We start from the raw sequence: 24620 nt of genomic DNA, 5'->3' as shown, positions 1-24620 counted from the left end.
AGACACATATACGTCTATGGTATTGACGATCTCTGATCAGAGAACTTCCGGACTCCACAAGAGACCGGCTGGCTCTTTTCAGCCAATGACAGCTGGCCTTCATATGTGACGAGGCTAGCAACTCCAAAAGACAGTCATCTGATGTTATGAGCTGGCATGCTCAATGTTTCACTTGATTTTACTAACTTGATATATAAAAAATAATACAGGTAGATATGGATTCAGACCAGGGAACTGGTGCCACAACACCGGAATCCGACCGTAAGCGCAAAGTGCACGGAATGCTAAAGCTCTACTACGGGCTCAATGATGAAGGAAAAGCCGTGGAGCTAGCCGAATCGTTGGATCCCTGTGATATAAACGGGCCTCATTTCGATCCAGAGGTCTATCTCAATAAGGTAACTTCTATGTTGGCTGTACTTTGACTGTTGCGATTAACTGTGGGTATTGTAACATGAATGCATTGGATTACAGTGTTGGACAGCTTCCTGGTTCTCTCAGAGGTTTCGCCACGGTCTGTTTTGATCAACATGGTTTGCCATCCTAGCTAGCTTGCTTGCTTGTTAAGCTATTTACTATTCACGTTGTCCATATGATTGCTGCCATCACGCTTTTATGTAGTTATGAAGGTTTGCCTGTTGGTTAGATGTCGCATGTCACACATAGCAGTGCCAGGATTTAATTACATCACACATTATTTGACCTAATCGAGTTTGTCGCCATTGAGCCTGTTCAGATGAATGGATGGAAGGTAGAATTTTTGCAGTACAAGTGAGAGATAAATTAGAACACAGCTCGCACTATCCAGAGTAGGCAGTGAATTGGGTCACCTTGTGACTTTGGACCTGTTGTCTCCATTCTCAGCTAAGAAAAGAGTGCTCTCTTGGCGATCTCATGGACCAGGAAAGCTGTATGGTAAAGCAGATCCGCTCCTTGGACAGTGATATGCAGACGCTGGTGTATGAGAACTACAACAAGTTCATATCAGCTACAGGTCAGTTGGCACTTGGCAAAAAGGGCAAGATGAGGCTTATAGAAGGATAAATACCAAAACCAGGCCCTGCTACAGTACCTGTTATTTGTTGTAGCGGTATCACATGTTAGGGGTTTCTTTTAAACTGTATCGACTCATACCTTGTCATCTTATTGTTATTTGTTATGCAATTGGTCTCCTCATAGACACAATCAGGAAGATGAAGAACGATTTCAAAAAGATGGAAGATGAGATGGATTGCCTCTCTGCCAATATGGCTGCAATCACAGAGTTCAGTGCAAATATCAGTGGAACACTACAGGATCAACATGCACAGATCACCAAGCTCTCTGGTAAAGAGTCCCAAGTGGCTACATGCAACTGCTACAGTGCTTTAACCCTTTTTGTAAGCCAATAGGATGTCCATTGCTTGTTGTCATGTTCATTCATACTCATTGGAGTACTAAGGAACTTGTATGTGAAATTATTCATTTGAGGAGCCAGTGTGCCGTTTTGTTTTTCTCAGTCACTGTTCACTTTATTCCTCTGGTATTTCTGATTATCTGCATCTCTTGCTCTTTTAAGGTGTCCACACACTCCTGCGTAAGCTGCAGTTCCTGTTCGAGCTCCCTGCGCGGTTGAATAAGTGCCTGGAGCTGCAGGCGTATGCCCAGGCCGTGAGCTCCCACCGTCGTGCCCGTTGTGTGCTCCAGCAGTACAGCCACATGCCCTCTTTCCGTGGGATCCAGGATGACTGCAGTGCCATCATGGAGCAGTTGGCACAACAACTACGCCAGAAGTTCAGGTCAGTTTGTCATGCAGGGAATTGAAATAAATCTTGTACATATCAGGTAAGCCGGCATATATAATTTAGATGTAAACCTAAATTGGCACATTAAATTACAAGCAGATCATCTAAAGAGTTGTACACTATTTGGCATTACAAGTAACACACAAGAATAGACATCTCAACTGTGATATACAAATCGCCCTCACTAAAATGCATGTGGTCCTATGCATGCACAGGGATGGTGGCTCCAATGCGAAGGACTTGTCAGAGTGTGTTGAGCTGCTGCTCCAGCTCGATGAGCCAGCAGAGGAACTCTGTGACAAGTTCCTCAGCCATGCCCAGTCCAGACTGGAGGCAGACCTGCAAGGCCTAGAAGCAGAGTTACGAGAACCCGTCTCACCCAGTGAACCAACGACAGATACTGCTGTAAAGAAGGCTGCTTCAACTGCTGCTCGCTCTCCCACGAATGCCGCCACGCCAACAACCAACCCATTTCTCTCTGCAGGCTCCAAAACAGACATCCTGGAGTTCATTGACAGGGGATGTAATGAGTTTGTCAGCAACCTCTGCCTGGTAATTGCTTCGTATCAGGAACTCTTCATCAACCGTCCACAGGAGGGTGAGCTGGCCTCGAAAAACATCCCAGAGATGGCCAGTGGTAAGCTGCACACCTTCGTGGATGCTCTGGCTGTCCGATACTTCTCCCTGGTGGAACGGAGGATCCAGGAAGAGAAAGGGGTTGGGGATAACTCCCTGTTGGTGCGTGCACTTGACCGCTTCCATCGGCGCCTGCAGGCCGTGACCAAATTGCTTCCAGGGTCGTCCGTGCCAAGCCAAGGGACCCAGATAGTGGTGCAAGCGGCCAGAGAAAGGATCAAGCAGTACCTGTCGGCCTTGCAGAGCTTCTACCTTGACAGCCTGACTGACGTGAGGCAGGCCCTGGCTGCACCCCGCCTCTCAGTGGGTGGGGGCACAGGGAGCGGGGTCCTCCTAGGTGGAGGGACCAGTGGGAAAGACGCCCCTCCTAACCTCCCCGAACTCCTGGCCTCATTTTCAGCCTCCATCCTGAATCAGATTAAATCAGTGCTGGCCTCTGTGCATCTCTTTACAGCGAAGGACATCACTTTCTCCAACAAGCCTTACTTCAAGGTGAGTACATGCTAATAGCAGTCTCATATGTTTTAAATACAATAAAAAAAAAAATCTAAAAAAAAATCTGTCATTGTTTATCAGGGGGAATTCTGTAGCCAGGGAGTGCGTGAGAGCCTAGTGGTGAGCTTCATTAAGTTTGTGTGCCAGTCGTCTCGTCAGTTCTGTGAGAGCACCGGGGACCGGGGTGGATCCACTCCTCCCGCTCTCCTCCTGCTGCTCTCTCGCCTGTGTCTGGACTATGAGACCTCCACCATCTCTTACATACTCACCCTCACAGATGAACAGTTTCTGGTGCAGGTAAGATTACGGTATGATGTTCTTGGAAGATGATTTCCTTTAAAGTAGATAGATTGATTTATTGATTGATTGAGTAATTGATTGACTGACTGACCCTCAAAGGGAAATTGAAGTGTTGCAGCAGCAATTCACATAAACCAGAAAATGCATATAACCACGTGCATATATCACAAAACACACATAACTTAAACACAGTATTAACTCATTTTACACAAAAACAGTCATGTCAAAAAACACAAGACCTTAACTGGAGCTGCTGCAACAGGCTGCCACTAGCGCAGCAGCATCTTGAAATTACAATTCTGTCTATCTGATGATCAAATACTATGCATTCTAGTTGTGTGTGTGTTTAGATCTGCGGTCAGTTTTTTTTATCTATGAAGTAATTGATGCTCCCCCACAGCACCACTCTCCAGTAACTGCGGTCACTGCTCTGTGTGCTGAAGCCAACGAGGCAGCACAGAAGCTTCTCAATCATTATGTGAAGGTATGGTGCACATCCCTGCATTTCACAATACACACAGCAGCTACACAAACACTACAGTAAAATCATTTATGTTTGTGATCTTCAACACAAGACATAAATTAGGGTCTGCAGTGGACGTTTCTGGTCATTTGATGTGCAAAATGCATACACAATCCAGTCAGTAAAATGTATTTAGGCTGCATGATGTCTGAAATGTCTGAAAATCAGAATACGAAAAAACGTATAAGTTGATTTTCACTCAGAAGGAATAGGTGTGTGCATTAATGAGATGTTCTGCTCTTCATCAGGTCCAGGGATTAATCATCTCACAGATGCTGAGGAAAAGTGTGGAAACCAGAGACTGGGTGAACACTATTGAGCCACGGAATGTACGAGCAGTGATGAAGAGAGTTGTGGAAGACACCACGTCCATAGATGTCCAGGTACTTGCCCCATCATTGAGTCTGATGATTGATATGTACTGGCTACTCTCTTTCGTGGTTGATGAAATACACAAATGACAGAAAGTAAGGCAGGATTTGTGTGTGTGTGACCCAAGACAAATCTGACTTAAATGATCTGGCAGCTGAAGGACCCTGAGAGAGATGAGAATTTCTCCCGGTGTGGCTACAGGTGGTCAGCTGGAGAAAGTTGACTAGCATTGAGTTGACTAGATAGCTAACTCCCTATGATGGCCTATACGTGTTTTATTTACCTGTTTGACTGTATGAATGAAACATATTTTGTTTCTCTGTAGGTGGGCCTTTTGTATGAGGAAGGGGTGAGAAAAGCCCACAGTAGTGATTCCAGTAAGAGGACATTCTCTGTCTACAGCAGTTCACGACAGCAAGTCCGCTATGCACCCAGCTACACACCAAGGTAAATCAACAGTAAAATCTACACTTTATTTTAGCATTAGCCTTTTCAGAGGAATATCAGCAGGTATTAGTCAAACTTCAGTCAGCTTTATTATCCCCAGAACCACACTAGAAAGGAAGTTTTATGAATTGTAATGGTACCTCCTGAAGGTATCAAATAAAATACATGAAAGTGACAGTTAATAGTGGTGATCATAGTTGCTCTTTTGAGTTGTCAGTTTGTCTGTCTGCTGACATAATGTGTGTGTTGTAGTGCTCCTATGGACACGAACCTCCTGAGTAACATCCACAAGCTTTTCTCTGAGAGGATCGACATCTTCAGTCCAGTGGAGTTCAATAAGGTAAAAAAGTAATTTTGCTGGCCCAGGATCTTGTGATATAAACACACTGCCCTGTTTATGTGAACTAACATTTTAACCAGGTAAAATGCAGGCATATACATTCCTTGTAATTACTCTCATCACTTAAGTTTGAAGTTTCTTTATTGATGTGTAAAAAAAATGAGTTTACTGTGTGTTTTGTAGTGGTATGCATAGCTGTCCCTCATTGATTCCTAACATGAATACAGCATTTTGAAGGCAAAGCTCTATTTTTGAAAACCAGAGATAATATTATTATAATGCTTCCTCTTCTTGTCTGTTCGCCACTCCTTCAGGTCTCAGTCCTGACTGGGATTATTAAGATTAGTCTGAAGACATTCTTGGAATGTGTTCGCCTGCGTACTTTTGGTCGCTATGGCCTGCAGCAGATCCAGGTGGACTGCCACTATCTGCAGATGTACCTGTGGCGCTTCGTGTCAGATGAGAACCTGGTGCACTTCCTGTTGGATGAAATTGTTGGCAGTGCTGCCCATCGCTGTCTTGACCCCTCGCCTATGGAGCAGAGTGTCATTGAGGTCATCTGTGAGAGAGGCTAGAAAAGACACTAGTTCACCCGCTGCTCCTGAAACTCTAAATCCACCTTAGCTGGTCTCCTGAATGAACCTTTGAATGAACTTTATGAATGAGAACTTCAGTTGTCACTGAGGTTGAAATACACATGGTAATATATTGATTCATATTAATCTGTAACACAGGATGAATTTGTTATATGGAATGTATGTATGTATGTATGTTAGTATTGCACAAAATAAAAAACGGTCAACTTAATTAGTCACTCAGTTGTCATTTCACTCCATGTGTCATGGACCAAACAGCCAAGGCCTGTGAAAGGATGTGAACATTTTGCATCTAATATCTTAACACATCAAAGTATCAGACGCCAGTATCATCCCAGCTGCCGGAGTCACAGCTGCAACTCAGCTGTCTGGGCCGAACACATGGACTGTACCTGGACTAGGGTTTGGTACCGAGAACCGGTACCAATATGGAACCGGTTCCAATACAACCGGTACCTACCCGGACCGAAATGCAACGCAGATTTCGGTGCTTCATTTCGGTGCCTGAGCCAATTGAACACGGTCGCTAGGCAGATATCGTGGGGCACATGTAAAACTGCCCCAGCTCCCAATGTAAACTTTGTCCTGTGTCGCTCACGCTCATTGGTGTTTTCGTAGCAACAGTGTTATGACAGTGAAGAGCAGGCAGCATTTCAGAGCAAGCACAAACAGAGCTAGCCATCAACCTTTTAACAGAGAAAATACCCAAAGGTAAACGGTCAAAAGTGTGGCTGTATTTCGCACAAAAAGATTCAAACATCGCGACGTGCAGCAAATGCAACAAAATAATTGCGTGAAAAGAGGGGAGAGAAGGCAAGAGTCAACGGCAGATCAGCAACCGAAGACTGAACGGAGATGACAGCTAAACTACCAACGGTAGTCTCAGGGGCAGTACACATTTTCTCGTACTCAGTGTGTTTATAGTTTAAACAAGATAGAAAAGATAGGTATAAACAAATCATAAAATGGTGAAATTTCATGAAATAAATGCAATCAAAATAATAATTTTTAACTCCAAAGGCAAATATGCTCATATTTTTGCAAAAGAAGTTTAAAGCTGTTTTTTGTATTTATTTATATTTATTTAAGTATACTATAAACTGTTTACAGTTAATATAATGTTCATAGTTTGAAGTTAAAAAGTTTGAAGCTGTAGTTGGAAGCCAAGTGTTTTGTATGTATTAATATTTATAATATACTTTAAACAGTATATTGTTCAATTTGAAGAAAAAAAATTGCCTTGGCAATAAAAAAAGCCTTTCTTTAATGTTGTCAATCGTCGCTTTGTGCTTTAAAAAAAAAAAAGTATCGGTTCAGGCACCGGTATCGTTTTAAAAGTATCGGTTTAGCACCAGTATCGGAAAAAACCCAAACGATACCCATCCCTAATTGTCTGTACTCTCAGATACATATCTGTGTGTACAGGCCTCATCGACACCATCGGAGAGGGGTTTCTCCTGTGCAGGTAATGCGATTAGTCAGGAAAGGTGTCGCATTTTGCCGGAGAAGGCAAATATGCTGATATTTCTACAAAAGAATTGCTGAAGTATTGAAGCTGTAGTGTGTGTGTTTTGTATTTGTATTTATTTAAATATAGTTCATATATTATTTAAGTTTTAAGTTAAAAAAGTGTTTTGTATTTATTTATATATATATATAATCTACTTTAAACAGTTCATATATTTGCCAATAAAAAACGCCTTTCTTAAATGGCGTCAATCGTAATTTTTTTTTATAAAAGTATCGGTTCCGCCACCGTTTAGGCACCGGTATCGTTTTAAAAGTATCGGTTATGTACCGGTATCGGATCAAAACCAAACGATACCCATCCCTAACCTGGACTACAACCTTGATGGCACCCCATGTAGAGCCCTGGTGGACACCAGGTGAACCGTTGCCAGCCACGCTGCTTATCACCAGCTCTGGTTGGCCAACATACAACACCCCTGCATCAGTGGGCTAAGTGGGAGGCCACGGTGGATATACCCAAGGCTACAGTGTACCAGGGTGCTGAGGCCGTGGCGCTCCATGTCACTGGTAAAGACGGGCTACGATCCACTTCCATGTTGCGGCCCCCAACAGAGGGTCCTCTTTTTTTAGTTGTACATACAGTGCCTGTTAGCAGAATAACTGTTCTCTTACTTCAAAAACTCGGGGGCTTCTAACACGGAAGCAGCTTCCGGCAAAAATAGACTAGACGTGTCTTTTTAGCGGAGATCGGCGGACACTTCGCACTGCGGCGCATCTGGTGGAATCACAAACATTGACCGAAGTGGCCGCTATCAGCTCCGGCGGCCTTGTCGCCGACGGGACGCGACGCAGCCGCATCCGGTAGAATCTACTGCCCTGACTACGATCCATCTGCCTCCTCCCAGTGGCAGTGGTCCCACTAAGGTGGAGAAATACATTTATTTCCACTTTTTCCAAATTAGAGAACTAGGTCTACCTTTGAAATGTCTGGATTACCTTTCTGCTTGTTGTGTGCATATAACATAGGCTACATAGGCCATCAGTAATGGCTACGGCTCCCGATTTTAAATGGTACATTTCGGCAGACTGGCAACTTTAATAGCCTAGTTTGCCTTACATACTTTGCTTTATCTCTGTTTACAATTTAAGGCTAGATGTGCTTAAGTGTCAAGGGATAAATGGACTACTAGGTAGCCTGCATGAAGGAGAGCGTTTAACTAGCTACACTGCCCAAATGAACATACATACAAATAAATCCTTTCATTCTAAAAGCGATGTCTTTTCAGTGTTGGCAATGTAGCCGATGAGATCGACTTAATTTAACTTAATAAATTAACAACAACGATTCAGTTAAATTAACAAATATTAAGTTGTTAACCTGGGTGGGTGAAACTATTCAACTTGAAGCCGTAAGCTATACCAGACAGGAGAATCAGAATTCATGAAATATTGGTAAAGCAGTCCCATGATAATCGGTAGGCTAACATTAAGTCAGAAAATTATGTAAATAAAACAAATATCGGCCCTCCTAACAACCAATACAGTAAACGCTTGTATTGACGCAAACGGAACAACAACTCACCTATCATTGGTCTACACACGAAATAAAGGCTGGTCTTTTCACAATTGTCTGGTACCAATTGGTCCGTGAGACAGCACTCCACGGTCTTCAGATAACCTTACGACAATCTCATTGGTTTTGGCATGGTTGTCAGAAGAGGAGTGTGCTTGGGGTGGTTCTCAGTACTCGTTCATATTCTTTTCCATCTTTATTGTTTTTAAACTTGAAAGCTGGAATAATTAGGAGAACGGTAAGACCTACACCTGCACATCATACATTCTGTGAAACTTAAACTTAAAAAGATAATGCATCCCGTTTAATGACTTTTGCAATTTTCTTAGCAGATGCTATACATGTCATCTCTACAGACAGGCTAATCTGCATCACCACTAGGCAGGTTGCTTTACATCGTCTATTTAGAAAATTGAAATAATTTAATTATACTATAGTTTAACACAAAGTTAAGAGTTCGTTTAAGATACCAATTATAACTATCTCCGTCACACATAATCACCCCGCCCTTCAATGAATCAGGAACGGGGCGACGGCCGCACATGGCATTATGTTTGATTACTTAATAAGCACACTAGTTGTATAACAGTTATAACAACAAGTTATGTAAACTCCGGGAGTCAAAGTTCTCCACTGTCCCTTTCTTCACCACTTGTACTATACAGCTGTCCCTCTCTGCACAGGATTCCCATCTGCATTGGAGTCGCAGCCGGCCAGTATGAAGTCTGGCAAGCAGAAACAGCTGACCACTCAGAAGGAATTTGGTGGAGCTCTTGGTAAGCAGAGAAACTGTAAAACAGATAGTCTATTTCATGTGTGTCTTAGATGAGAATCTCCGTTTTATGTGAGGGTGACAGATATTTGTGTAGCCAGTAGCAAATGTACTACAAAGGGATGCTACACACACAGCATACTTTGATAAAGTAAGGCTTCAGCTGCTGTCCACGTCATACTCTCTGTGCCCCCTGCTCAGTCTTTGATCCAAATGTCCCCTTTTGCGTCTCCATCCCTTCTTTCTGTCTTCCTCTCTGTAGGAGCCACCTGCATCCCTGTCTTCCTGCCTCTCACTGTGCTCTACCTTCTGAGTGTGTGCCGGTCACCTACAGCCAGTGTGCTGCAGTGGCCCCCTCCCTTGCCTCACGCAACCTTCCTGTGGGACCCTGTCGCTCCAGTGATTATACTTGGTTGGGTGGCCCTTCAAAGCTTCTTTTATCTTCTACCCATTGGAAAGGTAAATCAAGGGTTTAAACTGAAGGCTGCGAGTCCCACTGTATGTGCTGTTGCACCTCAGTCCGTTATCGAGTAAATAAGTAAACGACTCACATACTTAGGTTAAAGAAGTATGAAGGCTTTGAGTTGGAACTTCTACATTTAAGTGTACATTTAACTATGTTATTATGTCACTATGGTCTTATTTGTCCTTTTTTTTTTCTTTTTTTTCTGGCAGGTATCTGAGGGATTAGTGCTTAGAGATGGTTCCAGACTGAAGTATCCCATTAATGGTGTGATATAGCACTTGTTTGTACTGCTTGATTTTTGTATGTTGTAAAACCTTTTTAACACTCATCATGTTGAACGTTGTGCAATGATAACTTATACCAATAATGACAGTCATCATACCATTTTTCAAAGACTGGAAAGGAATTTCTCTTTGTCTTCCCCAGTTTCCCTCACACTTAGTTCTTGTCCTTCTAAAGGTCCTTTAAAGGTGGACCTTTAAAGGTGCATTCTAATCCAATGCACTTCGATCAAATTCAGCAAATTGGTACTCTAGCTGTCTGTTCAATGTGTGTGCTCAAAAAAAACTGTGGTAGTCATACACAGTCCTACCACTCAAATATCAACAACCTTTCACCAGAATCACGAACTCCATGTTTAACATGATTTTGGTGCCCTTGCAGGTTTCTATGCCCTGTGCTGCAGTGCTGTCCTAATCGGTCTGGGCCTGTGGCTGAGTATGCCGCTGGCGTATCTCTTTGAGCTGATGATCCCTCTGGCCGTGTCTGCGATTGCCCTGTCATACCTGCTCTCCCTTTACCTGTACATCAGGTCCTTCTGGGCGCCTGCTCATGCTTTGGCTTTGGGTGGCAACACAGGTGAAACTTTGTGAAATAATACAGTTTAGTAAGTCCTTACAACTGACTGCTGCAAGATAGCTAATTAGAATGTTGTACGGTACAGATAATTAAGGTCAAGTGGTACTTTAGACTGGTGGGATGGTTGATCCTTTGCTTCCAGGCTCTGATATGGTTTTTCTACATGTTTACCCAGGGAATCCACTGTATGATTTCTTCATGGGACGTGAACTGAATCCTCGCATTGCTGGATTTGACCTGAAATACTTTTGTGAGCTCAGACCTGGTTTGATTGGCTGGGTGAGTCAAGTTATTTAAACAGGGAGGGAACAGCACAGGACCTTCACCTCTATCAGGATCTTTGTCTGTCTACATAACACTGTGCCATAAAGTCATGAATTAACCTAACTAGCCAGACTTTATTACATCATTTTTATGGGGGTACATTTAGTATTATGTAAGTCAGTTTGAAAATCAGAGTTATATAACTTATATAGCACTTATTATTAACTGGCTCAAGCAGCAGTTTTTTACATTTGTTTTAAAAATGTGATTTCTTGTATAAGCGAAGGTCAAGGTCAGTCCTGACAGTCAAGTTTGTTTACTTATTAACTGCCACAGTTATACATTTGAATGAAAGTCTGCTTCTTATCTTAATAATGTTTGCATTGATTATAAAAAAACATGTGAAGCCCCATTGAGAAATGCTAGTAAACATCTTATTTCCAGTTTTGTTATGTTTGCTCTATAGCTGTTGTAAATACATTTCATAGTAGATAAGTAGTAGTTTAGTTCATAGTAGTAACAACTGTGTTGTTTAAGAGTCTCCCCAATTGGGTAGGTCTAATAAATAGTTTTTTTGAATACATACTTATTAGATTTATTCTGCTGGATTAGACAACAAACAAGCTAGGCAAATATGCAGTTTGATCAGTTATGTCATTTTGTAACAGAGATAAAGGTGAGGCCCTTTCAGAGGGTTAGGAAGATATGTTCACAAAAGTTCAAGGTTACTGACTCTCGATGACAATGGTAACCTTGACAAAAGTAAACTCTTTCCCAACTGTATGGAATGTCTCCCTCTAGAGTTACAGTGAAAAAATAGTGATCCTTCTTTGATGTGAAGTATCCCATGTTTAGATAAATCTATGTGTTCCCTTTTACGAAAGATGGTGCTGAATCTGGGAATGTTAATGAAAGAGGTGGAACTAAGAGGATCTCCATCTCTTGCCATGCTGCTGGTCAATGGCTTTCAGCTGCTGTATGTCACTGATTCACTGTGGAATGAGGTGAGAAGATGAGGGAAATGCCCTCAGTGATGATAGCAGGGCACTGTACAACTGCTAATGAATCCACTGGAATGTTTTCCATTTGAACGGACCATAACATCTTGTAAATCCATGTTTGTGTCCTAGTATTGAATGTCCTTTGTCTGCACGTCTCACTTGCAGGAAGCTGTTCTGACGACCATGGACATAGTTCATGATGGGTTTGGTTTCATGCTGGCTTTCGGGGACGTGGCCTGGGTTCCTTTTACTTATGGACTGCAGGCCATGTTCCTGGTTGCACATCCACAGTCACTCAGTCCACTGGGAGCAGCAGGAATAGTCCTTCTAAATGGTAATATAAAAGAGACTGTTGGGTTTGGCTTGTGAAACCCATGTAATATTGTTTTCAAATAGGGATTAAATTGACACATGTTGGCAATGGTCTTTCTTAGTTTTGTAGATTATATGTGAGAAGATGCAATCAGTTATAGAACATTGCAGAAAACTGAACAGACTAGGTCAAAGTCTGAGCTACCACCCAGGGGGCAACCCCCCTTCTTTTTCAGAAATCAGACATGGAGTGTTATAAAAGGGTATATCTAGGATCGTAACCTGGGTAGACTGATGTGTTTTTACCTTCAAGGAATTGGCTATTACATCTTCAGAAAGTCAAACTCCCAGAAGAATCAATTCAGACGTGACCCCTCCCATCGACATGTGGCAAGTGAGTCAGCATGTCTTAAAAATCATCTTTTGCCCTATAATATGCCTTAAATTTGACTTTTACATAAACAGATTGTTGGTGATGTGTCTGGTCAGTCAAACAGTTACCAGAATAGACTAATTTTACTCTCTTTGTTACTTCTTGCAGACTTGGAGACCATTGCCACCGCAACAGGAAAGCGTCTGTTGGTTTCAGGTTGGTGGGGGTTTGTCCGGCATCCAAACTATCTAGGTGACATTCTCATGGCCTTGGCATGGTCACTGCCTTGTGGTAAGTTTTACTTTATTGAATGATGACAGCCACTTATGCTTGTAATAGAAATGTTCCCGTTTGTTACTGCCTTGAAACAGCTATACTGAACAACCATTCAATAATAAATCAAACAAGAACTGAAAGCTAATGATCATATCTGTTTATTTGTCTTATAGGGTTCTCACATATACTCCCATATTTTTACATAATTTACTTCACCATCCTGCTCGTCCACCGTGAGGATCGAGATGAGAGGCAATGCAGGGCCAAGTACGGGCTGGCCTGGGACACTTACTGCAAAAGAGTGCCTTACAGGATCATCCCCTATGTGTACTAACTCAGAGACTTCTCAGTTGGACTGGCACAGGAATATCTATTCACAACATTGACTGGGACAGCAAGAATAGGTCACCTTAAAGTGTGCCTGTCTATGTCAGTGTACTTGACCGTTGACCATTTTGTAAGTGACAGTCAAGAATCCTTGAATGTGAAAGAAAAGGCTACACATCCACCATCCTTGCTGTGTCTGCTACAGTAATTCAGTGGGGAACACACATGGCTAGCCTTACAAGGAGTGCCTATGATGAACAACATATGGAGAATCATACTTCCAAGGATGTTTTACACAGGAGATGTTTCTCAGAACAAGGACCACTCACATCTTGTTTTATGAAATGTGCAGCACTTAAAACTACATACTTTCTTTTGTTGATAGTGTGCCACAACAGGTAGTAGCTAGTGTTGGATGTGGTGTTATTCACCAACAATCAAACTTAATACACTGTGTGGTTTCACGGTGTACCAGGTTTATGACTACAATTTAATGCAAAGCTTATCATGCAAAAAATGGGTCATTTTATGTTTCATTTTTGTATTTCATATGAAATGTTCACAACTTTACTGGAAATTAAAGAACAGCTTTATTTGAGCCAAAATCGAAAGAATGCATTTGACTATAAAGAAGTAGTATTTCAGTTCATACAAGTGGAAGTCCATAGTTATAAAGTCTAAAGTTTCTCATTAATCTCCTCTATCAGTGCTCCTCTCCCTCTTCCTTTATTCCAGCTCTTTACCACACCTTTCTTTTCCTCTTCCAAAACCCTTCTCTCATTCTCTCTCCTCGAATGCTCCCTCCAAACACCAGCAGCCAGTGTCTTCACTTCCTGAGTGTTCTCCTTTGCCCAAGACTGCAGGAACTCGCACTTCTTAATCGCTTGAAAATACTTCCTTCTAGGTTCTGCACCGTCTCCTTCTTTAGGTAAGAGCCCTCGCGCTTTGGTCAGGGCTCCACGGAGCTGTGACAGAGCAGCCAAAGAGTATCCAACAGAGTCCCGACTGCTTTGTCGGGTCAGGACATTGGCCACAGCTTCCACAGCTCTGGCTGGGGCCTGCGGGTCCTCACGGTCAAAGTAGCCTTCAGCTGACACTGCTGTCACTCCGGCCTCCAGAGACTCCTGGAGGGAGCTGAACATCCCGCCTGTGGATAGGCCCTCAGAGATGGCCAACACTGCCTGGCAGAACTCCTGCATCATGTCCTCTTCAGAGATATCGCCATTGAAAAGGCACAAAGAGAATGTGTAGCCATACAACACATTGACAAGGGTGTTGCACAATAAAGGAGAGGGGTTTGTGGTAAGGGAGTGAAGAGGAGGAATCTTACTGACATTCACAGGCGGTACATTATTAGTGGGTTTATTTCTGTCTCCTTTCTTGACAACTTCTTGACATCCCTTATTTAGTTTGCTTGTTTTTTTACTTTTACTCACATTTTTCATTTTTACAGCATCTTCAGTCTTTCCAGTCTTCTCTCGACCTGTCACACATTCAGTCCTTTCCACCTGTGCTTCTCTTCCTTCTTCATCTATGACCTTGCTCACCCCATTCACTTCTGGTACGACTCTCTTCCCATCCAGCTCATGAGTTGAGTCCTCACTCATTACCTCCAGGACTACCTCTTTAGATTTGTCATGGACCTCCCACCAAGGCTTCCAGATAGGTATCAGTCCTCCAATGGCACCCCCTTTCACTAGTCCCTCAAACTTCTCTCTATCCTGGTGACTCAACAAAGTCCACAGTTCTTCTTCTGACAGAGTGTCAATATCAAGGCCAGCTAACTTATCTGCCAAGTCTTCTTGGTCTCCTTCCTCTATGAGGCCATCCTCTCTTGACCTGTCCTCATCTTCATCAATGTCTCTGAGTTTTAAGAGTGTCTTCTGAATCTCCTCTTTGTTCTCCTCCCCGTTGGCTTGCATCTCTGCCAGCCTAGAGAGAAGCTCCAGGGCCTCAGTGCCTCCAGGTTCTGCCTCCTCTCCTAGTTGTTCTGAAATATGGTCCATCGCTCCCTCATTCGTTCTTAATCTGAGCAGAATCTCCTGCATCTTCTCCCTGCTCTCTTTCTCTGTCAACCCTGTATTTCTCAACTCCTTGAACACAGACTCTTTATAGAATTCCTCTGAACATCCTGAGTGACCTGGGCTTCGATAACAAGACAAGCTGCAGTACATTATGTTGCACCGTGGGCAGGTGTAACAGTATGGTTTGGACAAACACAGGCCACACACTTGCATCTGTGCTTCTCCATTAGGGGCATCTGTAGTGTCATTCCCCACAGCTGGGGTCAAAAGGTCCCTTGTGTCCAATGCGCCTCTTCTTGGAAGTATAATCCCATCTTCGTCAACAGCCGCTGGCACTGTGTCAACTATGTCCTCCAGATGCTCTTCCTCCCTCGGTCCGATGTCCGTTAGCAATGACCGAACACGCGATGGTAGTTTTCGTCTTACAAACAACTCCATGGTTTTCTGGGAATCAGTACATAATGAAGAAGTGACTTAGACAGACGGTCATCCCTTAAATGAGTAGAATCACAATTACTCCATCAGGTATTGTCATTTGATACATGGTTGTGTGCACAACTGAATGCACAAATAATAGGTATGATGGTGAAAATTCGAATTTCATAAAATACATGTAATGTCACTGGAAAGAGGACTACAAATAACAAAAGAAAAAGAAAATAAACTCTAGTACTATTTACTATCGTCCTTAACAGGCCCGTTTTATAATATATTGAAATGGGAACAAGTGCGACTCATTTGTGGCATTTTCAGTACCGTAGCTTGACGTCATCACAAAAAACCCACACACGTGGCATCACCTCGGACAAATGCAACGTTTTTATGATATAGTACTGTTCCATAACACTGTGTTTGTTGTATTTCCAGGAGTTTTTCCACTAACGTTTAGTGTCTGAAGTTATGGAATAATCCATCTCGAAAACGAGATGATGTATACAATTCCAAGACACCACAACACAAACTATTATCACAACTGGCCTGTGTTTTTCTAAAGGTTGCAGTTCATACCCATCCTGTCACTGAGCGTCTTCACTGGCAACACTTTACCCAGGAATAAGAAACAAGTCGATAGTTTTTAAACAGACACCACTTCCTAGACTCCTTCGTCAACAGATGGCAAAACCATGGGCACAACTACCATTCAACACAAAGCAAAGCTGCTACAATTACGTTCGAGACTTCAAGTGACAACAAGAATGTGACAAATCAGGCCGCAATCGTGACCATAACGTACATGTGTCCGTCAAGTAATGTTGAGCTAGTGGGAATCATGCATTATTATGTCGGACAATTAACCTTGTCTCAGGAGTAACATATAACTCACCTTGAATATGTTCAGTGAAACACTCGCTTTGGCTTTAATTAAACTCAGGTATTTAATTATCAGATGAAAACATGTCAGTAATCAAGGTCCCGTGGAGACTTCTTGAAGTTGTCGCTATTATATGACGTCATGTTAAAGCGACTACAGTGGCCAAATCGTGCCATTCATAACCAAGCATGAAGCTGTACAGTCCTCATACCTCAGTTGTACCATTTCAACCATTATTGTCTTTACACACTAATTTCGTGTTGTTAAAAAATACTATTGGATTCAACAAAATTACAATGGGTTTCCAAACTTAGTTAAAGTATGTTTCACATTTCAGGTGCAGGAACTGAAACAGTAAATTGATTAACTGCTTTTTTATTTGTTTTGCGACAGGTCGACAAGTATTGCATCAAAAACTGAAAAATATGGTTGTATATACAATCTTAACAAACATAAAAAAAAAATCGTAGAAGATCAAACAATGAACTGTTATCTGCAATTAACAATAATGAACTGAATGTGGATAAATGACAGTCTTGTTTTATTATGACATCATGGAATTTAACATGGAATTAAAAACCTTTGCTCAACAGCCATTCTTTCAATTCTTTATCAAAATGACCCTTCACTCTAATTGTCCCAGTCACTTCATTGACCTGTGTAGGTAGAACTCTTCCAGTAACTTCCATCAGGTAGTCTTTCATATCCTTCTCAAGTGCCTTTAAAAAAAATGAAAATTCAAACATCAACACAAACCCACAAAATAAATCACAAATACTAAAAAAATATGTGTATATTATAAAGGTAAAAATATTGAGAGGTATGTAGTGGTTATTTTGCATCTTATTCTCATGACCACTTCTAAACAAATCTAAACAGATCTAAACAAATGAACAGCTGGACAGACACAACATGGAAGGACAAGGACATAGTCACACTCACCCAAATGTCGCCTTCCACCTTCCGCACTACTGTAGACTTTTGACTCCCATGCTTGATATCCATGTAGACTGGTACATTATGCATGCGAGAACGTCGGATCATGTATGGCAAATCAGGAGGGACCTCTTCAAATGAAACAGTAATGGCGACCGAGATTGTTAGAGGAGAAAACACATCAGGATCAGTTTGTGTGTAAAATTATAGAATGCTGAGCAGAAAGATCCATGGAGCTTTCTTGAGCTAAATGATATAGACTGACCTCCATTGTGTTATAGTAATGATGTAGGTGTATGTACGATGCAAAAAAAAAAAAATTCACCAAAAGGATTAATCAAGTTGGAGAAGGGACACTGTGACAGTAGACAACATAGTTCTGACAACTCTAATATTGCAGTACAAAGCCTACTTGCAACACACAATTACATATAATATAAAAACACAATCATCTCTTAGCTGTCTGTCTAAATCACATATTAATGTGGTTTGCGTCAGATAGGTCAAGTTACGCTTTTTTTCTTTTGTGCTCAAACTTTTTAAAAATGACGATATCTACTGGATGAGAGAAGACATCAGATTTGAGCAGTCAAAGGGAACATGGCCTAACTGATCTTATTTACTTTGAGCTACTGTGGGCTCAGCATTTATGACTGAAACTACAACCTTATCCAAAGTTGGATAACCCTCTGTATTTAAACCCCTTGCCCAATAAAAATCCAATGGAATTAGTTCCAGACCGAAAGGGAAGAAGTGAATGTCTGAGGGCAGAACCAAGCTAAACCTGCCCTTCCAGATTGATTAATATTTCAGATCACTGCAGTAGTTATTTTTAACATGCAGTGACAAAAACCACTGCACCTATGTTAGAACAGACCTATGAACAATTTCTCATTTCAGTAGTTGTTTTGATTTTACCTGATGGTGGAGTCCAGCCAGATGGACTAGGGCCATCATGTTTAGGAGGTTTAGGAATACGAGAAGACGGAATTAATCTCTCAACAAAAGCATACTCTTCTGTAGACTCTATTACACCAGTTGTCTTCGCCGTGTCCAACCTTGCGGAAGTCTGTTTGTTAAGAAAAGATTACAGTAAATATATTTAAGACACAACACATAGGGTACATTTGACACAGAGGGAAATACACCAATAAGCCAAAAGAGGGGGAGAAATTCAGTCAGAGAATCTCAGACCCGCCCCTGCTTCGAAAGTTCCCCATCTTTCCTCGACTGAACCCAACAGCACTCTTGACGAGCTGAACACACTTGATTTGTCTAACCAATAGTACTGGTTATGTAAATCAGGTGTGCTTGCAGCAGGGAGGTATATAGGACGTTTCAGTTTTGTTTGTTGCAACATTGAGAATCCTGGTTTACACTTATGGTATCTACAAATGTCCGCGATTCAGTGTCATGAAAGGTTGTTGATATTAGAGCTCAACAGCTCTCCCTTTCGTGTTGATTTGAGATTGAGTCTCGGTCTGAGACACTGTTTCCTATTTACAGAGCCAGGACTGAGTAAACACAAAGCACGTTTTTTTACCCTAAATTCCGAATGGACAGCAAGAGCACCGTGAGGAAAAAATCCCTGATTCTCATGTCCTCCTCCATCCACGAATAATCCACCTCATATCTTTCAGATAGATGTGTCTTTCCAAATATGACCTGCTAGCTAAATCAGCAAAGGGTTTAACGTTAATGTAGTTGTATTTAACGTTAGCTATTAGATGGCTATCGTTATCAATTGAGCTAGCAAGCTAAGTGACAAAAGCCTCGTCACTTAAAAAATAACCATGTGCACTTTCTAAACTTAACATTTGTTGGTTTACTAACCTGTAACGTTGGTCCAATGTTGGAAATATGCCTGTTTTGGCTGAAAATCCTGAAAAGTCTGCATACTGTCACATTCACATTTCTAACGGAGGCCGCCATGTTTGAAAGTGTCGTCCTTCAACGTCACGTGGTTTATAACTTTGACAGCCTCTGCCCTTGCCTCCCTCTGGTCAAATGGTGGGATTTTTGGTTTTGATGGTGACAATTTTAGTTTTTTGAGCTACCTTTACCTTCCGGAGCAATACATTTGCAATCCCCCGCAATAGCCAACAGTTTGCATTACCTCACAAGCCTTTTGCGATCCCAATACTCTTGGTTTATTTGTCAATAACATTCAACTCCACCATATGGATCAGTTTATACAATTTTACTTTGAACTTAAGTCTTGTTTTTATAAAACACCGGACCGAGTGAACTTCTGATGTGTTATTGTGGCGACCCTCCAGAAAAGGTCGTCCATTTTATTAAACAGCGATTGCACATTGACCTCTGCTCTGTAATACAACAACTTGCATCCATGACCGCTGTAGTAAAAATACTACAAATAGCTGGTTAAGTCCAGTTGAGTGTTTTTGGTTATCTTCAGCTTGAATTAACGACACTTTTAAGGACATTTCAGAGGCTTCACAGCAACATCAATGGGCAGTTTTCATTGAGCCAACAAACATAACTTTTCTTAGATATTTTACTGATGCTCCAATAAAAAAAAACTACATGCATTATTCATATTTTACAACAATGGCTTGTTTCAATCTGTGACACAAAACATACAATGTTTACAATGGCAGGAAACAGTCCAGGGTGCGTGTTAGGGGACCGTCTTTTTCTGAGATTTTCCAACTGGGTCCAACATCACAACCAGTCCCCAGGACGCCACAGCTACAACATAGAGATGTGACACAAATTAAGGCAAGAACAAGGTACTTTAAAGGGCTGGCCTAACTACCTCCTCATGATGAAGTCAACATGCCACATTAACAGTAACACAAAACATACGAACACCAAGGAATTGGCTCGATGAGTTGTTATGCAGTTACACTAGCTATCTAAAGACAGCATCAAAAATGCCTGGTACGTTACCTGCAGCAAAAGCAATTTGGGCAACAGTTCCTATGGAGGTGGGACCTCCATATCGCATCGTTTTTCGAGCAGCCATATACACATACCCCGCAGATGCCAGAAGTCCACTACCACACAGAACTCGACAACTCCAGCAACCACCAAACAGTTTACTAGATTGCAGAGGTGGATTTGAGCCTGGGCCTGCAGGCACTTGTTCGGTTGGCAAACTTGACATTGTAATATGCGGATTTGAACAGAGCTTATTTCGGACTACACAGGTCAGAGGACGTTTGTGTATTTGCAGCGAAGCTAAATGTGGTTAACGGGGGTTTCCATGCAAATAACCTAACGTTAGCCTGGAGGTAAGCAGGAGCAGGTGGACAGGCGAGGTTAATTTACAAACTTAACAGATCAGGTGTCCAAGTAAACTCGAAAACTGTCCCCCCAAAACGCTGACAAATTACTGTAATGTGTAATCCTTATACAGTTTACAAAGGTACCTAACTCTCATGTGTCTCAATGTTGCAGACATTTCCGGATGTTAGCAGGGCAGACATAGCACAAGGGAGGAAACAAATCACTGACGGGAAAGAGTCAAGGTCTGACGTTTGGTCGAACTTCAAAATAAAAGTCACCATTTCTCGTGAGTGGGCTAAATTACCTACCTTTAAAGTGAACAGATAGCTGTCTCTTGAGAAAAATACATCAGTGCACAAAGCGTACTTTCATGCCCATGTTCACTGAATTTGTACGTACTTTGTAATTTTAGTTATAATAGCCTGTAAATGTGTCCACGTCTCTCATTAAGTTGCCTACATGTTGGCCCTCTGTGATTTAACTCACTACAATTATAATTATTAATAATAATAATAATAATTCAGAAAGCATTTCATTCTTTGAATAACTAGCCTAAAACCGCATACCTGTAAATCAGACTTAACGTTTTTTGTGGTACCCTCCCATAGCTGCTATACCCACCAGAAAGAATCCCAGCAGCTTGCCCAAACCCATGCTAAGGGCATCTAAAAAGGATCCATATTTATTCAAACAGAAAGTGGCCCTGTGATTTGCCCATTGTGTGACACTCATTGTCAGCCCCTCGTGGTTGTCAGGAACAGTTTGCTTACAATACAAATTCATAAGTAAACCATACACCTTTATTTACCAACTCTTATGAACATTTTTGCCCCTACTGCAACGGGCTCGTATTAGTAGCTACGTATTTCACATAGGTCCTTTCACATAGGACAATGAGGATATTGCATATTGCACAGCATGAGAAGCGAAATGAACAATTTTAAACAGTTATGCCTTTACCATACCAGACCTGTGAGACAGCAAAGGCTGTTGAGATTGAACACGTTATAGAGTAGTTTAATTGGGTGACGAAGAATCGGTCCGCCTGTTGTCCCACATAAATGACCCAGGTTGTCTTGATCATAGGCGTTGGTTCAAGTCCTTTCCTCTTATTTTAGGTTTCAAGTTCAGCTCTTTGGAGGCCCAAATCCACGTGCAATATTATCATTGGTCTCAGCAGCATCTTTTAACACCTGCAGCATTAAGGCGCTCCGCTTCCGAGTCTCATCCATGCGCACAGGATTCGATTCGGGAAGATTCTGATTGACAAAATAAACAAGAGAATAAAGATGACAACGCAGTACAAAACTATAACTTTTACACTATTAAAAACCCGCCACCCTGCACAAATATCTTCCTGAAACAGAACTGTTACCTCATCAATGCCATTGGTTAAAGAAGCTAACGGAGTCTACCACTTGCTAAAGTCAACAATGTTTCATAAAAAGTTTGATGATAAAGGAACTACACATAATGACATAGGTCAATAGGTTCAGGTACTATACTAACAACCCTGCTAAACCTGTATTCGCTACCTTCAATATTTCTCTTTTTCTTTCATCCGATGGTGATATAACGGACCACATTGCGTAGCCAATACCGCAGGTACCAACAAACGCTGAAGTGGTTAACATTAGTCGCATTCCACTCATGTCTCCGATCTTGGTTTAATTTCCTTCAAAATGATGAACCAACTTGAGAATTTCCAGGCTTACTAGCTTGCTTTTGGTTTACTAGCTAGCCTAGGTCAGCATGACAAACCGCAATGCATTGTGGGATCCACTCTTACACAAGTCCAATGTTAATGAAAATTGTCATTTTTCTTGCCTTTTTATGTTACCGAGGTAAAAAAAATTATAAGTTTTATATTACCATCTCACAATACATCAAAATAAATAAACATATAACTTTTATGGTGATGTTGAATACTGAATTACCATTTCTTGCCTTTTTATGTTACCGAGGTAAAAAAAAAATATAAGTTTTATATTACCATCTCACAATACATCAAAATAAATAAACATATAACTTTTATGGTGATGTTGAATACTGAATTACCATTCATGAGAGATTGCTTATGATGTTAATGATGACAAATCATTAATGTATGCTTGTATGAAGCTCTGATATATTAAAGGACCTCACTATGTTTTGTTGCCTGTATTAAGTTGCCTTGTGCCTGAAGGGGTGTGTGAAAGGTTCTGACTTGACACAACTCAACTGACCTACCAGAATTATAGAACAGTTAGTAAAAACATCACCAGGTGGCACTAAAATTCCTTTCACAGTTCATGGATCTATCACCGCCACCCCCCATTTCGCTCTCGCTCTCGATTTGTGTGTGTGTGTGTTTCAGTGTATGTGCATGTGTGTTGGTGTGTCTTCCTGCTCCCCTGTGAGTGTGTGTGCTTGTCTGTGTCTGTGTATCTGTGAGTGAGTCAGCTTGTGTGGGTGTTTAGAGTGCAGATAAAAGCTGGTAATGGGCATTCATCAGTGTCAGGGGTGCAAAAGAGGCAGAACATTGCCAGAGTGTTCAGTGTTCACATTAGTACCAGCTACAGTGACTTTGGGAAATGCTCTCCGAAGGGTTCTGTCTGATATTATGCTGCAGCTTGAGCACAACATAAGAGGGTAGTGAAATTCTCTGGCAGCCTAAAACGATTTGCCAAACCTCTCCAGCAACGTTCTTTTTTTGATTAGACTATTGATTATATTAACTGTGACATTTAATTTGCATAATGCAGAAAAAGTATATAGGCCCACTTGCATACTTGGTGAATATTACCAAGTACGGCCACGAGTGATTCTCATGTAGCGTTGGTGAATTGTACATCCACATTTTTTGTGGATATATGTTGGAAAGAACAATCCCCAAATCTAACCCTTGATCAATGTTCCCATCAACTCCAAATGCCATAGAAAGAGACATCATATGTTTTCTGGCTAGACAAGTGCAGCAATTTGTTCAGAATGCATTATGGAGCAATCTTTAATCATTTCCTGCCTCTCAACACCCCCTGCCCCCCTCCCCCATGGACCACTCAGTCAATAATGACACCTCTCTCCTCTCCCCTCCCCATCCCTTTGGCTCGATGATTGCTACAGTAACGCTTGCAGATGCTGGGTCCTGTTGCCATGGCACCCATTTTTTCCCTGAAGGTGCACTGTGCATCCTTGTGTGCATCTGTGTGTGTTTAGCTGTTTTTATTTTTTTGTTCAGTTCAAATGTACATTCAGACAGTATTATGGATTCTGTTTTTCCTGTGAAAGTCTGACAAGAAGTCGTGTCTGCATGTGTATGTGTGTGGTGCATCTGTGTGTGTGTGTGTGTGTGTGTGTGTGTGTGTGTGTGTGTGTGTGTGTGAGTGTGTGTGTGTGTGTGTGTGTGTGTGTGTGTGTGTGTGTGTGTGTGTGTGTGTGTGTGTGTGTGTGTGTCAGAATGTGCTAATGTCCTTCATAATATTCTCTCTATCACTGTGTTCCCATTCCCTCCACCTGCTTTAGTGTTAGATTTCACAGGATTGCACTGAGCCCAAATGTCAGTTATGCAGGGGACTGATGCAAATGTCTTGGGCTTTATTATTAATCATCTGTATCTCTTGTCATCCATACAAGAGTTTTGTTTTCAACATTTAGTCATCATGTTGTCTACTGTTTGTCAAAATTATATTGTTTATTATATATTCGCTATGACTGTTTTGTTAATAGGAGTCCTTACTTGAAAAATCCTTGACAAAAAGTTCAGTTTTATGCAATTTCATGATTTGTTGGTTCTACGTATAATTGAAATGTCAGACACGACATTATTTTTAAAGCTGATATTAATATATGGTGAGTTGGTCTGTAGATGTGTTTCTCTGGCAGGTTAGGGGTTACGAATAAGTCCTAAGCTGTAATTTTAGACAATCGTC

At 41.6% G+C, this 24620-nt stretch overlaps 5 protein-coding genes across 10 annotated transcripts; 2 read left to right on the top strand and 3 right to left on the bottom strand.

Annotated features, from left to right (window-relative positions):
* The first annotated feature begins 74 nt into the window (after positions 1–74).
* On the top strand, positions 75–5704 carry vps51 (VPS51 subunit of GARP complex). The gene is made up of 11 exons (XM_012837777.2): positions 75–398; positions 865–994; positions 1180–1326; positions 1559–1778; positions 2000–2912; positions 2997–3212; positions 3616–3699; positions 3987–4121; positions 4436–4557; positions 4810–4897; positions 5212–5704. Exons 1-11 carry the CDS (start codon positions 216–218, stop codon positions 5470–5472), a joined length of 2499 nt encoding a protein of 832 aa, XP_012693231.1. The 5' UTR covers positions 75–215; the 3' UTR covers positions 5473–5704.
* Positions 5705–7415: 1711 nt separating this feature from the next.
* On the top strand, positions 7416–13790 carry tm7sf2 (transmembrane 7 superfamily member 2). 5 transcript variants are annotated; one of them, XM_042708452.1, is made up of 12 exons: positions 7927–8774; positions 8869–8917; positions 9220–9312; positions 9571–9767; positions 9984–10038; positions 10438–10632; positions 10808–10911; positions 11781–11900; positions 12063–12231; positions 12523–12603; positions 12751–12873; positions 13032–13790. In XM_042708452.1, the coding sequence occupies exons 3-12, from the start codon at positions 9255–9257 to the stop codon at positions 13190–13192; spliced, it is 1263 nt and encodes a 420-aa protein (XP_042564386.1). In that variant the 5' UTR covers positions 7927–8774; positions 8869–8917; positions 9220–9254; the 3' UTR covers positions 13193–13790. The 5 variants fall into 5 exon arrangements, with proteins under 5 accessions (XP_031427604.1, XP_031427603.1, XP_042564386.1 ...); XM_031571744.2 differs by lacking the exons at positions 7927–8774; positions 8869–8917 and adding an exon at positions 7416–7887; XM_031571743.2 differs by lacking the exons at positions 7927–8774; positions 8869–8917 and adding an exon at positions 7416–7887 and having other exon boundaries at positions 9202–9312.
* znhit2 (zinc finger, HIT-type containing 2) lies at positions 13001–16659 on the bottom strand. 2 transcript variants are annotated; one of them, XM_012837778.3, is made up of 2 exons: positions 16534–16659; positions 13001–15653 (listed from the first exon to the last, which is right to left on the bottom strand). In XM_012837778.3, the coding sequence occupies exon 2, from the start codon at positions 15645–15647 to the stop codon at positions 13863–13865; it is 1785 nt and encodes a 594-aa protein (XP_012693232.1). In that variant the 5' UTR covers positions 15648–15653; positions 16534–16659; the 3' UTR covers positions 13001–13862. The 2 variants fall into 2 exon arrangements, with proteins under 2 accessions (XP_012693232.1, XP_031427600.1); XM_031571740.2 differs by having other exon boundaries at positions 13001–15701; positions 16534–16635.
* On the bottom strand, positions 16534–20097 carry mrpl49 (mitochondrial ribosomal protein L49). The gene is made up of 4 exons (XM_012837781.3): positions 19291–20097; positions 18376–18526; positions 17464–17588; positions 16534–17240 (listed from the first exon to the last, which is right to left on the bottom strand). The coding sequence occupies exons 1-4, from the start codon at positions 19387–19389 to the stop codon at positions 17094–17096; spliced, it is 522 nt and encodes a 173-aa protein (XP_012693235.1). The 5' UTR covers positions 19390–20097; the 3' UTR covers positions 16534–17093.
* Positions 20098–21487: 1390 nt separating this feature from the next.
* LOC105909177 (ubiquinol-cytochrome-c reductase complex assembly factor 3) lies at positions 21488–22497 on the bottom strand. The gene is made up of 2 exons (XM_012837783.2): positions 22245–22497; positions 21488–21968 (listed from the first exon to the last, which is right to left on the bottom strand). The coding sequence occupies exons 1-2, from the start codon at positions 22359–22361 to the stop codon at positions 21837–21839; spliced, it is 249 nt and encodes an 82-aa protein (XP_012693237.1). The 5' UTR covers positions 22362–22497; the 3' UTR covers positions 21488–21836.
* Positions 22498–24620: the final 2123 nt, after the last annotated feature.

Source organism: Clupea harengus, chromosome 8 (assembly GCF_900700415.2).
Source record: "Clupea harengus chromosome 8, Ch_v2.0.2, whole genome shotgun sequence".
In the NCBI taxonomy this organism is placed as follows: Eukaryota; Metazoa; Chordata; class Actinopteri; order Clupeiformes; family Clupeidae; genus Clupea; species Clupea harengus.
Note: the sequence above shows the minus strand (reverse complement) of the source record. Positions and strands in the feature narration are given on the sequence as shown.

Excerpts from the sequence above, each read along its gene's own strand:
- vps51 (XM_012837777.2), top strand. The coding sequence starts at position 216 with ATGGATTCAGACCAGGGAACTGGTGCCACAACACCGGAATCCGACCGT. Across the intron at positions 399-864 it reads CAGAGGTCTATCTCAATAAG|CTAAGAAAAGAGTGCTCTCT; the intron begins GTAACTTCTATG and ends CTCCATTCTCAG. Across the intron at positions 3,700-3,986 it reads TTCTCAATCATTATGTGAAG|GTCCAGGGATTAATCATCTC; the intron begins GTATGGTGCACA and ends GCTCTTCATCAG.
- tm7sf2 (XM_031571744.2), top strand. The coding sequence starts at position 9,255 with ATGAAGTCTGGCAAGCAGAAACAGCTGACCACTCAGAAGGAATTTGGT. Across the intron at positions 12,232-12,522 it reads AGGAATAGTCCTTCTAAATG|GAATTGGCTATTACATCTTC; the intron begins GTAATATAAAAG and ends TTTACCTTCAAG. Across the intron at positions 12,874-13,031 it reads GGCATGGTCACTGCCTTGTG|GGTTCTCACATATACTCCCA; the intron begins GTAAGTTTTACT and ends TTTGTCTTATAG.
- LOC105909177 (XM_012837783.2), bottom strand. The coding sequence starts at position 22,361 with ATGAGTGGAATGCGACTAATGTTAACCACTTCAGCGTTTGTTGGTACC. Across the intron at positions 21,969-22,244 it reads GAAAAAGAGAAATATTGAAG|AATCTTCCCGAATCGAATCC; the intron begins GTAGCGAATACA and ends TTTGTCAATCAG.
- znhit2 (XM_012837778.3), bottom strand. The coding sequence starts at position 15,647 with ATGGAGTTGTTTGTAAGACGAAAACTACCATCGCGTGTTCGGTCATTG.
- mrpl49 (XM_012837781.3), bottom strand. The coding sequence starts at position 19,389 with ATGGCGGCCTCCGTTAGAAATGTGAATGTGACAGTATGCAGACTTTTC. Across the intron at positions 18,527-19,290 it reads ACATTGGACCAACGTTACAG|ACTTCCGCAAGGTTGGACAC; the intron begins GTTAGTAAACCA and ends CTTAACAAACAG. Across the intron at positions 17,589-18,375 it reads TGGCTGGACTCCACCATCAG|AGGTCCCTCCTGATTTGCCA; the intron begins GTAAAATCAAAA and ends TTTCATTTGAAG.